Below are 14,150 nucleotides of genomic sequence, written 5' to 3' on the forward strand. Positions count from 1 at the left end.
TGGTCTGGGTGGAGGACCATTCTTATCCATCTACCCCTGTTTCCTTTGAGAGCCTCTGCCTCAGTGGTCACTGGGTCCTAGTTGACTCCCCTCCACCATCCATGGTTTGCTGACCACCGACTCTGGGGTTGACTTTGTTTGTTTTAAGGGTAGGGATGGTTGAACCTGCAGGGCGAGTCTGAATGACTCAGAACCGGAGTGGCCAGGGAGGGAAGGAGGAAGGGGCTAAAGAGGAAGAGGAGGCCTTGGCCTGAGCAGAAGCAGGGATCCCTCATCATGGCTCTGGTGGTGAAGGTGCAGAGAGTGACAGGGCTTCCTGGAATCCATGAAAGACAAGTGCAGCTCAGCTTCCGAGGTGAGATGGAGGTGGAGGGGAAGCATGGGGCTAAGGAGATGACTGGAGGGACTACATAAAATCTCTCTTTCACCCAGTCCAGTCCCTGTGGTCCCTACGTTCTCTCTAAATCCCACTGCTTCTGACCTTTGAGCATCCTTCTGTCCTCTTTTCCAGGCAACTGCCTCTGACCTACCCAAATTCCTCAGTCCAGATATTCTCAGGGGGTGAGGGGAGTGGGGAAGAGAAGGATGGTAGGGAAAGTGGGTTTTTAAGTTTTTAAGGGGACCAGCAGGAGAAGGAAAAGGGGAACAAATTTGGAAGAATCCAGAAATTCATTAATTTGAGTCAAAACACAGGTTTTACCCAGAAAACAAGGAGATTTCATTGTGGCCATGAAGCTGATATTGGTGAGGTCAGTAAAGGGACATAGAGTCAGTTTGGGGACTGGATTTGGGGGGGAGATTTCAATTTTGGAGAGACTTAGTTCTGATATTGGGGAGGTCAATTCTGGTCTTGGGGGAAATGAGTTCTGTGGTTGGAGGTTAATCTGGGGGTTGGGAATCACCCTGTTCCTAGTCCTGGGGGAGAGAGGCAAGCACTTACTGTGTTCTCCCCTTTCAGTTTTTTCGGTGGCCCCATTATGGGGTCCTGTTTGCTCAAGAGTTCTTGTCAGTACAGGTGGTCAACTGCAGCCGGCTTTTCAGCCATAGGTGAGTTAGGGGTCTAAGAGGCATGAGGTTCAGGGGAATGAGAGGATTAAAGAGACTGAGGGTCTAAGGGGACTGAGCAGCTCAAGGGCCTTAAGAAAGTAAGACTATGCTAAAGAGGTCTGGGAGGGAGCCAGGGGCCTGAGGGGCTAAGAGAACTGAAGAGAAACTGAGGCCAGGCATGACTCACCCAAGGCCTTGGCAGGGTCCTGGGAACACTGGTGATCTCCCTCCAGCACTTGCAGAGTGTTGGCCATCTGGTTTTGAAAGAAGCCCTGGTGGATAGGAACCAATGCTTGTCTCCGGTAAGTGTTCTCCTCTCTTGGGCTGTGGTTCTAGGGCTGGGTATCTGGAACAGAGAAAGAATCTATCCTGCCTCATATGGAGAGAGCTCTCCCTTCCCCCCCTCAAGACTCAAGAGTTCTCAGAAGTCACTATTAATCTTTAGAGACACAATATAGGGGCAGTTTAGGTGGTGCAGTGAATAGAGCACAGGCCCTGGAGTCAGGAGTACCTGAGTTCGAATCCAGCCTCAGACACTTAATAATTACCTAGCTGTGTGGCCTTGGGCAAGCCACTTAACCCCATTTGCCTTGCAAAAACCTAAAAAAAATAAAAATAAAATAAAAAATAAAAAATAGAGACACAGTATATAGAATAGTAGACCTGGAGCTGGGAATACCTGAATTCAAATCCAGCCTCAGATACTTATTTGCTCTGTGAAACTGGACAAGTCACTTTACTCTGTCTACCTCGGTTTCCTCAACTGTAAAATAAACTTAATAATAGCACCTGCATTCTAGGGTGGTTGGGAGAATGAAAACAGGTATTTGTTAAGTAGTAAGTTCATGGTGGGCACCTAATAAGTATCCTTCCTTCTCCTCCCCTCCTGTTCTTTCCCTTCCCTTCCCCAGATCCAGGTGGAGTTAGATCTCAGATACCAGCCCCCCGATGGTGCTGCTGGAGCTTGGACTGAGGAGGACTTTATATCTCACATCAGAGACAAGTATTCCTCCCTCATTCCATCCCTATCTGTAAATAAATACTCCTTAGATTCTCCAGAAACATTGGCAGGAAGGGTAGAGTGAGACTGCAGATTCTAGACTCTGCTTCTCTCTGGTCTGCTTGGTTGGTTCTTGTCCAAAACAACTCCCTATGATAGAGACAAGTTACAGTGTGTGGTTGATCAGAGCAACAGGAACTTGGAAAGCTCTTTTTTTTTTTTTAGGTTTTTGCAAGGCAGTGGGGTTAAGTGGCTTGCCCAAGGCCACACAGTTAGGTAATTATTAAGTGTCTGAGACCGGATTTGAACCCAGGTGCTCCTGACTCTAAGGCTGGTGCTTTATCCACTATGCCACCTAGCCACCCCAATTCCAAAGTTCTTAAAAGAAACCTTGAGGGCAGCTAGGTGGCGCAGTGGATAGAGCACCAGCCCTGGAGTCAGGAGTACCTGAGTTCAAATTCGGCCTCAGACACTTAATTACCTAGCTGTGTGGCCTTGGGCAAGCTGCTTAACCCCACTGCCTTGCAAAAAAAAAAAAAAAAAGAAAGAAAGAAAAAAGAAAAAGAAAAGAAAAAAAAAGAAACATCACTTTTTCTCTCCCCTTGTGGGTACTTGCCCTCCATAAAACAATCCTTTTGGTAAGTTAATATTCTGCATTTGAATATTGTGGCCCATCCCTCGAAGCTGCAGTAATGTTTGAATGCTGGGTAGTTCAGCTCGAGAAAGGACCTCAGCATCTGGTATCTTCTCCTGCCAGGTGATCTTCAGAATCTTCCTAAGACAATTTAGTGAGTGAGGTCGATGACTTTGTGCAACTCCGCTTCCCTTAAATCCAATTTTTGCATGAATCAAAAGACATCACCCATTCCATTTTTTGTCCAGACAGTAGTAATTTGGATCTAGATTCATCTATTTCTCACTGGCTAGTGGAAGTGGATACTTGTTCTCAGGTTTTTTCTGTATTTCTTCTTCACTAGCTCCAAGCTGACCATCCAGAATATGGGCTTCCAGGAGTTGGAGTGAGTGGACAGAAATGGGAGAGGCCCAAAACTGGGAGGTGGGGTTGAAGGGAACTGGGATGGCCATCTCTTGGGTTGTGTCCTCAGTCCCCTCTTAATCCCCCGCCTCAGTCCCTAGACTGTGGGATTTCATGGTGAGGAATAATAAGAATATGTGATATCCAGACCCCAGGAGTCAGGTGGACTGGATCGCAGAGCTGCTGCACTGGGCCAAAGGTTGGCTCAAGGTCTGGGCCCACCCCAGGAAGAGGAGGATGATGATGATGAGTGGGACCTAGAGGAAGAGCCAGAAGATGACATCTCAGGAGTTGTGTTCAGCCCCATCAAAAGGTGACTCCTGGGTGTGTGCAGTGTCGAGCGGGGCTAGACCTTGAGAGTGGTGTCTGGGCTAAGGAGGCTTCCAGTCCCCTGCAAGAGATTGGACTCACACATTGGTAGAAGAGAGTCATGCTTAAGTGACAAATGAGTGTGACAGGAATCTGGGCAGGCTTCTGGGAGGCAGTGAGGTTTGAGTTGATTTTTGTAGGATGTGGAAGGGAGGAAGTTGGAGGTAGACTCAAAAGTAGTTTCTCAGAAACCTTGAAGGGAGGGAGAAGATGCAGATGGGATCTCAGCCCTGCCAAGCTGATATGATACCTTGTTTTCTACAGCCGAGCCAGGGACATCTCTAGAAGAGACTCCCACCAAGTGCCCAAAGCCCAGGCCTTCCAGGTACTGGGAGGGTGGTATGATGGAGGGGTGAGGGGAAAGGGAGAATTTGGTCATTACTTCCATAATGGTCCAGGATACCTGCTCCTTCTTGCAGAAAGCCCTAGATCTCCTCTCAGACCCTGAGTCTCCCTAAGGGAGTAGGGTCAAAGCTCAGGCTGCCTCTCCCTGGGTCTCTCCTTCAGGTTGGTGTCACAGTTCTGGAGGCCCAGAAGCTGGTAGGAGTCAACATTAACCCTTATGTGGTTGTGAGGGTGGGAGAGCAGCGCCGGGAGACTGCCAAGCAACGGGGGACTAACTGCCCCTTCTTCAATGAGGTATCTGGGGTGGGGTGGGAGATGCGGAAAGTCAAAAGGAGGGACCAAATGAGCTGGGCCAGGCAGTGGAAAAGGAAGGGCTAGGAAGTGCTTTAGGGAGGGGGCTCTAGGCAATCCCCCTTTTATTCTTTCCCTTCTCTTTTCAGCATTTCTTATTTGAGTTTCGGGAAACCAGGGAGCGTCTGCATGAATTGCTGATGGAGATCTCGGTAATGAGGGGAGAAGGGCTGGGCAGGACTGAGGGGGTCACATCTCCCAAGATGTAGCCCCCCTCACACTCTCCCCCACATGCCCAGGTGTTCCATTCCCAGACGCTCCCCTTTCTGGCCACTCGAATAGGCACTTTCAGAATGGACCTGGGCATCATCTGTGAACAGCCGGGTATCAGACCCCTCCCTTCCCACCACAGTGCACAGACATTAATCTTCAGTCCTGGCCTCCCTCTGGCTCTATGGACCTTCACATTGATCTGACCTGATCTTGTACACTGCTCCACCCTGGGACACTGACCCCCCCCCCCAGTCCCAGCTTTCTGAGACCCTAGAGCTCATCCCTCCCAAAAAGCCCTGCCTAGCTCAGCCCCTCTACCAGGGGACGCTTAACCTGATAGGGGCTCAATCAAATCAGGAGAGCTCTCTCAAGATGCATCCCTTGGACTGATACCCCATTTCTCTACAGACAGTCACTTTTCCCAGAAATGGGCTGTGCTCCATGATCCCCAGGACACCCACGCTGGAGCCAAAGGCTTTGTCAAAGTTACCGTAACTGTGATGGCTCGGGGAGAGCTAACCCAGCCCCTACCTCCATCTCCTCCAGGCCACAGTCCAGATATTGAAAAGTAAGGGCAGGACCTGGGGAAGAGGGCAAAGGTAGACCTGTGGAGACAAGGCCTGAGAGGGGCCAGAACTGAAGGAGGACTAGATCCAGGGACTTAGGGTCTGAAGGAGCTGGGACTTGTTCCTTCTTTAGTGTACTTCCTTATGCCTCTACCTAGGAACCTGCTGCTGCCCAGGGGTTTTCCAGCTGATCGGCAGTGGGCACGTCTCAGTGTCCGTCTATACCGGGCTAAGGGTCTCCCTGCCCTCAGTCCTGGACTCCTGGGTGGTTTGGCCCGTGTTGTGAGAGACCAGAAAGTCTTAGTAGATCCTTACATTCGAGTATCCTTCTTGGGGCATCAGGTGAGCCTATTTCCATTCCAGCTCCCCCTGGCCCCAAGGCAATGTCTGAATGAGAGACTTTAGGGTCACCAGGTGTCCTCTTCCTGGGTCCAACTGCCCTGCCTTAGCCCCAACTTGGCATTTTCCTTGCCCATGAGTCTGATTCCAGTGAATAACAAATTGCAGGGGGAGACTTCAGTACAGAGTGAGACCACAGATCCTGAGTGGAATGAACAGCTGAACTTTGTGGAGCTGTTTCCACCTCTCACCTCCCGGATCCGCCTGCAGCTGATGGACGATGCCCAAATGGGTGATGTGCCCATTGCCACCCATGTCCTGGATCTCAGACAGATCTCCCACCCAGGCCGTGCTGGTGAGCCCTCTATCCCCAGTCATTTTCCTTGACCCGCAGAAGGCCCCATGGCTCCAGAAACATTAATAGGCTCAGATTTAGAGTTGGAAGTGAACTTAAAGATGGACAAATCCCACCCCCTCATTTTACAGATGAGGAAGTAAGATCCCCAAAAGTTAAGTGACTGAATCTTAGTCACACAGCTAGTAAGTATTTGAAGGGAATATGAAGTCTTCCAGTTTCAGGTCCTATTTCCCATCCAATACACTACAGCTTGTCACCAGATTCCTAACTTCCCACCTCAGGATACTAGAAGGATCTTGACTGAGACTCTCTTGTTCCTCCTACCCCTTCTAACCCTGAAAACACATCCCAGACTTGTCCTTTTTCCTAGAAGTGTGCCCAGACAGTAACATTTCGATCCACTCTGATTGTTATCCCTTGCCCCTCTCTCTACAGTGGGGTTTAAACCTACCTTTGGTCCCACCTGGGTTCCTCTCTATGGTTCTCCCCCAACTGGGGGACTTCGGGATAGTCTACAAGGCCTTAATAGCGGCCAAGGCCAAGGTGTATGGTTCCGGGGTCGCCTGCTGCTAGCAGTGGGGCTAGAGTTGTTTGGGGGTGGGGGCCATCCTGAGCCCCACCAGGTCCCACAAGGTTCCAGGATGACCCAGTTCACCAGGAAGAAGAAGAAGAAGGGCCGAAAAGATCAGGGCCCAGTCAAAGAACCTGAACAGCCAAATGCAACCCAAGATGGGCCAGAACTGCCCAATACTGTGGGAGTAGAAGTGGAAGAACTGTATCCGCTGCCTGAGGTAGGGGCCCCAAAAAGTGGTCTCTTGGGTTAGGGTCTGAGGGGTGTGTGTGGGGGGGGTCTGATCTTCCTTTCCTATCTGCCTCTGGAAATTTCACCATTAGGAAAATGATGGTGTTTTAAAGTCTGTTGTGATTGTTTAGTCATTTCCAACTCTGTGACCCCATTTGGGGATGCCTTGGCAAAAATATGAAGTAGTTTGACATTTACTTCTCTAGTTCATTTCGCAGATGACAAAACTGAGGTTAACAGAGTTGATTAATTTGCCCAGGGTTATCCAGCTAGTAAGTGTTTGAAACCAGATTTGAACTCAGGTACTCCTGACTCCAGGTCTGGCACTCTATTCACTGCACTACCTAGCTACTGTGCTTTAAAATTTGCTTTACAATTATTATCTCATTTTTTCCCCCTCTCACAACAACCTAGGGAAGTAGGCAATATTGGTATCCCCATTTTCTTTTTTATAAATGAGGAAACTAAATGAGTAAATGAGATTAAGTAAATGTCCAGGGTCACACAGGTAATTAAATATTTGAAGGTAGACATCTAGCAGTCTCTTTAAAAAACAGTATTTTAAAATGCAAATTGTTCTGAGAAAACTATCATTGTTGTTAAGTTCACTAAACATGGGATCATAGAATTGGAAGGAACCTCAGAGGTCATTTACAGATGAGGGAACTAAGGCCAGATATTAAGTGACTTACCCAAGGTTATTTAGACTGTAAGTAGCAGAGAAATGGATTTTAAACTCTGGTCTTCTGATTCTCAATCTAGCTATCTTGTCAGTGTATCATGATGCCTTTTGGTAGTCTCTGTTTAAGCGGCTCTAAGCCTGAGGGAGCAGGAATTTTGAAGGTGAAGGTGAGAGAAGCTCACATTAGCAAATAGAACTCTACAGGGAAAAGATGACCTGATCATGGAACTGGGTGTTTGGCAAGAAGTTCAGGAGATGGAAGAAAGGTCTTGGAAGGGGGGCCACTAAAGGCAAGCTCTGATCTTGCACAGCTGGGGATAGGGGTGCCTGGGGTACTTCCAGTTTCAGCGTCTTGTCTTCTTCCCATTACCCAAGCAAGCTCTGGCTGCATGTGAAGATTTTCTGCTCTTTGCTGTCCTCTTTGAGGCCACTATGATTGATCCTTCTGTGGGCCCCCAACCCATCAGCTTTGAGATCTCCATTGGTATAGTATCTGCCAGCATGCACTACCTATGCTGACTCCTCTAAATCTCTGGAGGGTGTGAATCATAGTCCCTGTGGGATCTGAGCCATGGTCATCCTGGACTTGACTAATGGTCCCTGGAAGGGGACCAGAGTCATGGTCATTATAGAATCTGAGCCTTGGTCAGTGGTGATGGGGGGAGGGGTCTGGGTCTTTCAACCAAGGTCATTGGTGGTTTGAGGGACAATCGCTGGGACTCCTGAATGATGGTCACTCTGGAACAGGAAGTGCTGGCCGTCGGGAGGAATTGCTGAGCCGCAGATCACAGGGTAGAGACGTGGAGGCTGGAGCCAGAATGGATGCTCAGACAATGGAGACCCAAGCTCTGATAGAACTTGACCCAGAACCTGAGACAAGACAGGGGCTAGATGGGCAGGGAGAACCTGGGGAACTGATGGGCACGCCAGGGCAGCAGCCAGAGCCCATGGAGGGAGATGGGTAGGTCTACTGGACAGGGGCAGGGGTCAGTGGGTAGCAAGGGGCAGGGGTCAGTGGGTAGCAAGATGAGTGGGATCTTCCCATGGCTCTGCTGGGGTTGGAGAAGTTACAATAGTACAGTAACAGGAGTCTCTGGCCTCTGGATTCCTCTAGGCCTTACCTTTGCCTGCCACTACGCTATGAGAAGCCATGTATTCATGTCTGGAGTCGTTGGGAAGACCATACTTGGCGCCTTCAAAGCAGCAATTGCATCAAGAAAGTAGCAGAGAGGCTGGTAAGGGAGAGCCAGGGTGGGGAGGTGCCGTGCTGGAACTGGGGCCCCAGAGAAGGAAACTATGAAGAGGCAGAGCTACAGAGGGACCCGGCTTTGGGCAGAAGGCTAAGTGCCCAGCTTTCCTTCTTCTACCATGTGGCATAGGATCAGGGACTGCAGGAGACAGAGAGGCTGCTGAGGAAGCCAGGACCAGGGGCATGGGTACGGCTGCGGCAGGCCCTAGAGGAACTGGTGGCTGGGAGCAGGTAAGAGGGCAAATGATTGTCCCAAGGTCACTTGACTGGACTAAGCCACTGCAGGCCCGAACCAACACCTCCTTCCTCCATGCTAGCTTTGTTCCAGAGTGTTTCCTCCTACTGGGATCAATTAAAGGATCACAGTGTCATTATCAAATAGTCAATCAGTTAATAAACAGAAGTTTATTAAGCACCTAGATCCCCAGGGGAAGCTAAGACAAAAGTCAAACAGTCCCCGTCCTTCCAGTCCTCCAAAAGCATATTATAGAAATGTCTATAGTAGTAGTTCCCAATCTTTTTGGTCTCCAGACCCATTTACACTTTTTTTCTAGTTTATTTAGTATTTTAATTTAAGCATTCCCCCCTTCCAGTTACCTGCAAAACAATTTTTTCCTGTTGCTTTTTCTTTTTAAAATTTTTTCCAATTATATGTAGTTTTCAAAATTCATTTTTTGTAAGATTTTGAGATCCACATTTCCCCTTCTTTTCCCCCTCCCCATGACAGTGAGTTATCTGATACATGCTAGCATATTTATACATGTTAAACACATTTCCATATTAGTAATGCAGTGAAAGAAGAATCTAAACAAAGGGGGAAAAACATGAGAAAAGTACAAAACAAATTATAAAAAAGTGAAAATTGGTTGGTTGTTTGGTTCTTGTCCTTCATTATCTTTTTTTCTTTGTTTTTTGCAAGGCAATGGGTTTAAGTGACTTGCCCAAGATCACACAGCTAGGTAATTATTATGTGTCTGAGGCCGGATTTGAACTCAGGTCCTCCTGACTCCAGGGTCAGTGCTTTATCCACTGTGCCACCTAGCTGCCTCCTTTCATTATCAAAGAAGACCAAAATGACGTCACTATATTTGAGATAAATTACAGTGTGTCTGACTGGCTAATCAGACCAATATGAGTTCAGACTGCTCTACCATAGGGGATTCAATATATGTTTTATACATGTGAACCCAATCATACTTTTTTTTTTGCAAGACAAACAGGGTTAAATGGCTTGCCCAAGGCCACACAGCTAGGTAATTATTAAGTGTCTGAGACCAGATTTGAACTCAGGTACACCTGACTCCAGGGCTCTATCCACTGTACCACCTAGCTGCCCCACCAATTATACTCTTAAAAATTATTGAGGAACCCTTTGTGGGTTTTATCTATAATTATTTTTTAATTAATTTATTTTTTCAACTAATTGCAAAGAAAGTTTTCAACATTTGTTTTTTTCTGTAAGGTTTTGAGTTCCACATTTTTCTCCACCTTTCTTTCCCTCCACCATCCCCTTAATATTTATCGCTCAATCTTGACTGTATTCAAAATTAAAACAAAATTATTTTGACCTTGCAGACTTCCTAAAAGATCTCTGAGGACACACTTTGAGAACCAGGGATCTAGAGATCACTGTTCCACCCCCTCAATTTACATGTGAGGAACCAGGCCAAGGGAAGAGATAAGTGAATTTGCTCAAGGTCAAGTGATAAGTGAATTTGCTCAACAGGTAGTAAGCATTAGGGATGGCATCTGAATCTAGGGGCAACTAGGTGTCACAGTGGATAGAGAACTGACCTGGAATCAAGAAGACTAGAGTTCAATTCCAACTTATGTCCAGAGCTTAGTTCCCTCTTTAAACCTCTTAAGGTAATCCTTTTAGGAAAGAATCTGTAGATTCCTTGCTTCACTGAACCCATTCCAATAATTGAATTAACCCAGTTTAGAGTTCAGGGGCAGTTAAGGTGGCAAAGTGGACCCAGCACTGGGTCTGAAGTCAAGAAGACAATTTGGCCTCAGACACTGTGTGACCCTGGACTAGTCACTTGATCCTGTTTACCTCAGTTCTCTCAAATTTGTAAAATGATTTGGAGAATGAAATGGTAAATCACTGTGGTATCTTTGCCAGGAAAACCCCAAATATGGTCACAAAGAATCAGACATGACTGTAAACAACTAAACAATAACCAACAATATTTAAGTTCAACTCTTCCTTTTTTTCTACTTTCATAGATCATTTGGATTTTTTCCAAAACAAAATTAACAGAAAAAGACATTTAAAAATTATAAAACACAAATAGAACTTGGACTTACTTTGTTTTAATGACAATCTCTCCCTAAAACTAATGCTAGCTCTCTTACTTCTTACCCCTGTTTAACTCTCTCCTTTATAATCCCTGTGACTTCAAAGATCTTAACTTCATGCTCCCCATCCCCAGGCAGTACTGTCGGGGTCTTGAGCGAAGGATAATGACCCGGCCCAATGCTCTGGATCGAAGTCGCAAGAAGCTGCTGAATCACAGCATGGTGAGGGGAAAAAGGTGGAAGGGCGCCTGGGGGATAACCTCCCTTGTGCTTCTGTCACTTAGTGGACCATCTCAGAACAGAGCATCCTTCAGCTGGAGCCTATCCACACCTCTGTCCCTCTCTCTCACTTAGACTGTAGCTGCCCGGCAGGGCCTGCGCCTCCTTGGAGGTCTGAGGCCAAGCAATGTGGACCAGAAGGTGAAGGAGGCCAAGAAGATACTGACTAAGCTATGTTTCCTCTTCCAGGAGGTAATAAGATTCTACCTTTTCCTAAACATTATGACTACAAGAATAGTAAATAACAACTCTTTCTTTTTTTTTAAAAGATTTTATTTTGAGTTTTACAATTTTCCCCCATTCTTGCTTCCCTCCCCCCACCCCCACAGAAGGCATTCTGTTAGTCTTTACAGAATTTCCATGGTATACATTGATCTCAGTTGAATGTTATGACAGAGAAATCATATCCTTTTTTTAAATAAAGATTTTATTTATTTTGAGTTTTATAATTTTCTCCTATTCTTACTTCCCTCCCCCATCCCCCACAGGAGGCAATTTGTTTACATGGTATACATTGATCCAAATTGAATGTGATGAGAGAGAAATCATATCCTTAAGGAAAAAACATAAAGTATAAGAGATAGCAAGATCAGACAATAAGATATCAGGTATTTTTTCTAAATTAAAGGTAATAGTCCTTGGTCTTTCTTCAAATTCCACAGTTGTTTCTCTGGATACAAGTGGTATTCTCTATTGCAGAGAACCACAACCACAACCAGTGTCCCTGGTTGTTGCACTGATGGAATGAGCAAGTCCATCAAGGTTGATCATCACTGACATGTTGCTGTTAGGGTGTACAGTGTTTTTCTGGTTCTGCTCCTCTCACTCAGCATCAGTTCATGCAAATCCTTCCAGGCTTCCCTCAATTCCCATCCCTCCTGGTTTCTAATAGAACAATAGTGTTCCATGACACACAGTTTGCTAAGCCATTCCCCAATTGAAGGACATTTAATTGATTTCCAATTCTTTGCCACTACAAACAGGGCTGCTATGAATACTTTTGTACAAGTGTTGTTTTTACCCTTTTTCATCATCTCTTTAGGGTATAGACCCAGTAGTGGTATTACTGGAACAAAGGGTATGCACATTTAACAATTCTTTTTCTATTGTAGTTTATGGTTTATAAAATTGCTCATGGAAATCAGGTGAAGGTGCAAAAGTTATTTGACTCATTTTTTACAGATGAGGAAACCTGGATCTAAAGAGGGGAAGAGTGACAGAAAGAGAACTGGAACTTGAACCCAGTTCTCTTGACCCCCTTCCTAGGCTTTTCCTCCCTCCTTTTCTCCCTCCATTCTTCCTTTCTTCCCTCTTTCTTCCTTTCTTTTCTCATTTCTTCCTTCCCTCTCCTTCCTTCCTTCTCTCCTCTCCTCCTTTCCTTTCTCATTTCCTTTCTTCCTTTCATCCTTTCCTCCTTCCTTCCCTCTTTCCTTTCTTCCTTCCTTCTCTCTTCTTCCTTATTTCCTGTCTTCCCATAATCCTTTCCTCCTTTATTTCCTCATTCCTTTCTTCCCTCTTTCCCTCCTTCCTTCCACCTCTCTTTTTAATCTTTCTCTTTTCCCATATAAATGTTCATTGAATTTTCTTCCTTTTTCAATTAGCAAACATTTATTTTCTCTCTCTCCCACCCCCCACCTCCAACCTGGGGTGGAGAAAGCAAAATAAAACTCTGGACAAATATGTATAGTCAAGCAATACAAATTTCCACATTGACCACATTCAAAAACATAAATTTCATTTCATTTTGTATCTTGAGCCCATCATTCCATGTCAGGAGGTAGTAACACACTTCATCATTAGGACTCAGAAATCATGGTTAGTCATCTAATTGATCAGAGTTCCTAAGTCTTTCAAAGTTGCTTGTCTTTACAATCTATTATCATTGTATAAATTATTCTAATCCTGTCTACTTCATTTTATTGGTTCATACAAGTCTTTCCAGGTTTTTTTTTTTCTGAAACCACCCCCTTCATCATGCCTTATAGTGCAATAGTAATTCATTGCATTCATATGCCATATTTATTTCATCGTTTCCCATTTTATTGACACCTCCTTAGTTTCCAGTTCTTTGAAGACCTGCTATGATTACTCTTTTATATGTGGAGCCTTTTTTTTTATAGAAATGGATCCTGTGGTTAATGACTTTCAGAGCATAGTTCCAACTTTTTTGGTCTTGCCTATTACTCCACCTCTCTGAGGTATCATTCCCTCTCATCTCTGGTCCCTAGAGTTATCTTCACTATCTCACAATCTCCTAACTTCTAGCCCCAGCCACCTCTCCCAGATGTGTTGGTCTGGATGTTCAGTGGGCGACGGCGTGTGGCTCTTGCTCGGATCCCGGCACAAGACGTGTTATTCTCTGTAGTGGAGGAAGAGCGTGGACGGGACTGTGGACGGATCCAGAGTCTGCTGCTCACTGTGAGGGACCATGGTGGAGCTGGGGGAAAGGATTGGGTGGGTGGATCACAGAGCCAATCCAGAAGGCAATAGATTTGGCTGAGCTGTGCTTCCCCCTGACTCCAGGTACCTGCAGCTCCTCCTGGTGAGGTGTGTGCCAAACTGGAGCTGTTCCTATGGCTGGGCCAGAGCAAACATGCTAAGGCCTGTACTCAGGAACTTCCCCCAGAGTTGCTACCCCAACCCATGGGAGGGCTGCCTCACACCTTATACCGAGATGGTAAGCTTACACTTAAAAATGGGGTAGAGATGGAAGATCCAGAGACTAGTGCCTGAGATGGGGGGGGTGGTCTGTAAGTTCTCTGGTTCTCTGATAAAAATGCTTTTTTTTCCTGTCTTCACTCTAGACTTCAGCTACTTTCAACTCCGAGCCCATCTCTACCAAGCAAGGGGAGTCCTGGCTGCTGATGACAGTGGCCTCTCCGATCCCTTTGCCCATGTCCTTGTCTCCACACAGTGCCAGTCCACACGGGTAAGGGCAACACCGACCCCCTCCCCAAGAAATAGACTATCCTGGGGGGTGAAGTTGAAGCTAATGAGTCTTTAGAATTCAGAACTAGGTCCATTTGGGGATGAGAAATAAGGGAGAGCTTGGGTTCTTGAGGTAGTTCCTATGTTCTGAGGTGAGTGGGGAAGGGATCATGCTAAAATACTTCATTTATCCTCATTCTTAATCAATTAACAAGAATTTAGTAAGCATTCTTGTCAGGTACTATATTAGACTCTAAGCTTACAAAGATAAAAGATGAAAGGGGC

General features: G+C 46.1%; 1 protein-coding gene across 1 annotated transcript in view; it reads left to right on the forward strand.

The window, feature by feature from the left end:
* The first annotated feature begins 248 nt into the window (after positions 1-248).
* Positions 249-14,150, forward strand: part of LOC141505844 (fer-1-like protein 4) — a 30,853-nt gene continuing 16,951 nt past the window's right edge. The window contains exons 1-24 of the mRNA XM_074212074.1: positions 249-355; positions 694-749; positions 959-1,047; positions 1,250-1,349; positions 1,959-2,050; positions 3,025-3,066; positions 3,232-3,396; positions 3,717-3,777; positions 3,960-4,091; positions 4,238-4,300; positions 4,388-4,472; positions 4,770-4,929; positions 5,086-5,269; positions 5,435-5,621; positions 6,060-6,415; positions 7,484-7,592; positions 7,856-8,069; positions 8,223-8,343; positions 8,488-8,588; positions 10,793-10,880; positions 11,013-11,129; positions 13,203-13,355; positions 13,461-13,614; positions 13,742-13,866. Of these exons, the coding sequence (XP_074068175.1) occupies positions 277-355; positions 694-749; positions 959-1,047; positions 1,250-1,349; positions 1,959-2,050; positions 3,025-3,066; positions 3,232-3,396; positions 3,717-3,777; positions 3,960-4,091; positions 4,238-4,300; positions 4,388-4,472; positions 4,770-4,929; positions 5,086-5,269; positions 5,435-5,621; positions 6,060-6,415; positions 7,484-7,592; positions 7,856-8,069; positions 8,223-8,343; positions 8,488-8,588; positions 10,793-10,880; positions 11,013-11,129; positions 13,203-13,355; positions 13,461-13,614; positions 13,742-13,866 (3,033 nt within the window). The 5' untranslated portion in view covers positions 249-276. The remainder of the gene's footprint in view (positions 356-693; positions 750-958; positions 1,048-1,249; positions 1,350-1,958; positions 2,051-3,024; positions 3,067-3,231; positions 3,397-3,716; positions 3,778-3,959; positions 4,092-4,237; positions 4,301-4,387; positions 4,473-4,769; positions 4,930-5,085; positions 5,270-5,434; positions 5,622-6,059; positions 6,416-7,483; positions 7,593-7,855; positions 8,070-8,222; positions 8,344-8,487; positions 8,589-10,792; positions 10,881-11,012; positions 11,130-13,202; positions 13,356-13,460; positions 13,615-13,741; positions 13,867-14,150) is intronic.

The sequence above is a fragment of the Macrotis lagotis genome, chromosome 1, assembly GCF_037893015.1.
Source record: "Macrotis lagotis isolate mMagLag1 chromosome 1, bilby.v1.9.chrom.fasta, whole genome shotgun sequence".
Classification (NCBI taxonomy): domain Eukaryota; kingdom Metazoa; phylum Chordata; class Mammalia; order Peramelemorphia; family Peramelidae; genus Macrotis; species Macrotis lagotis.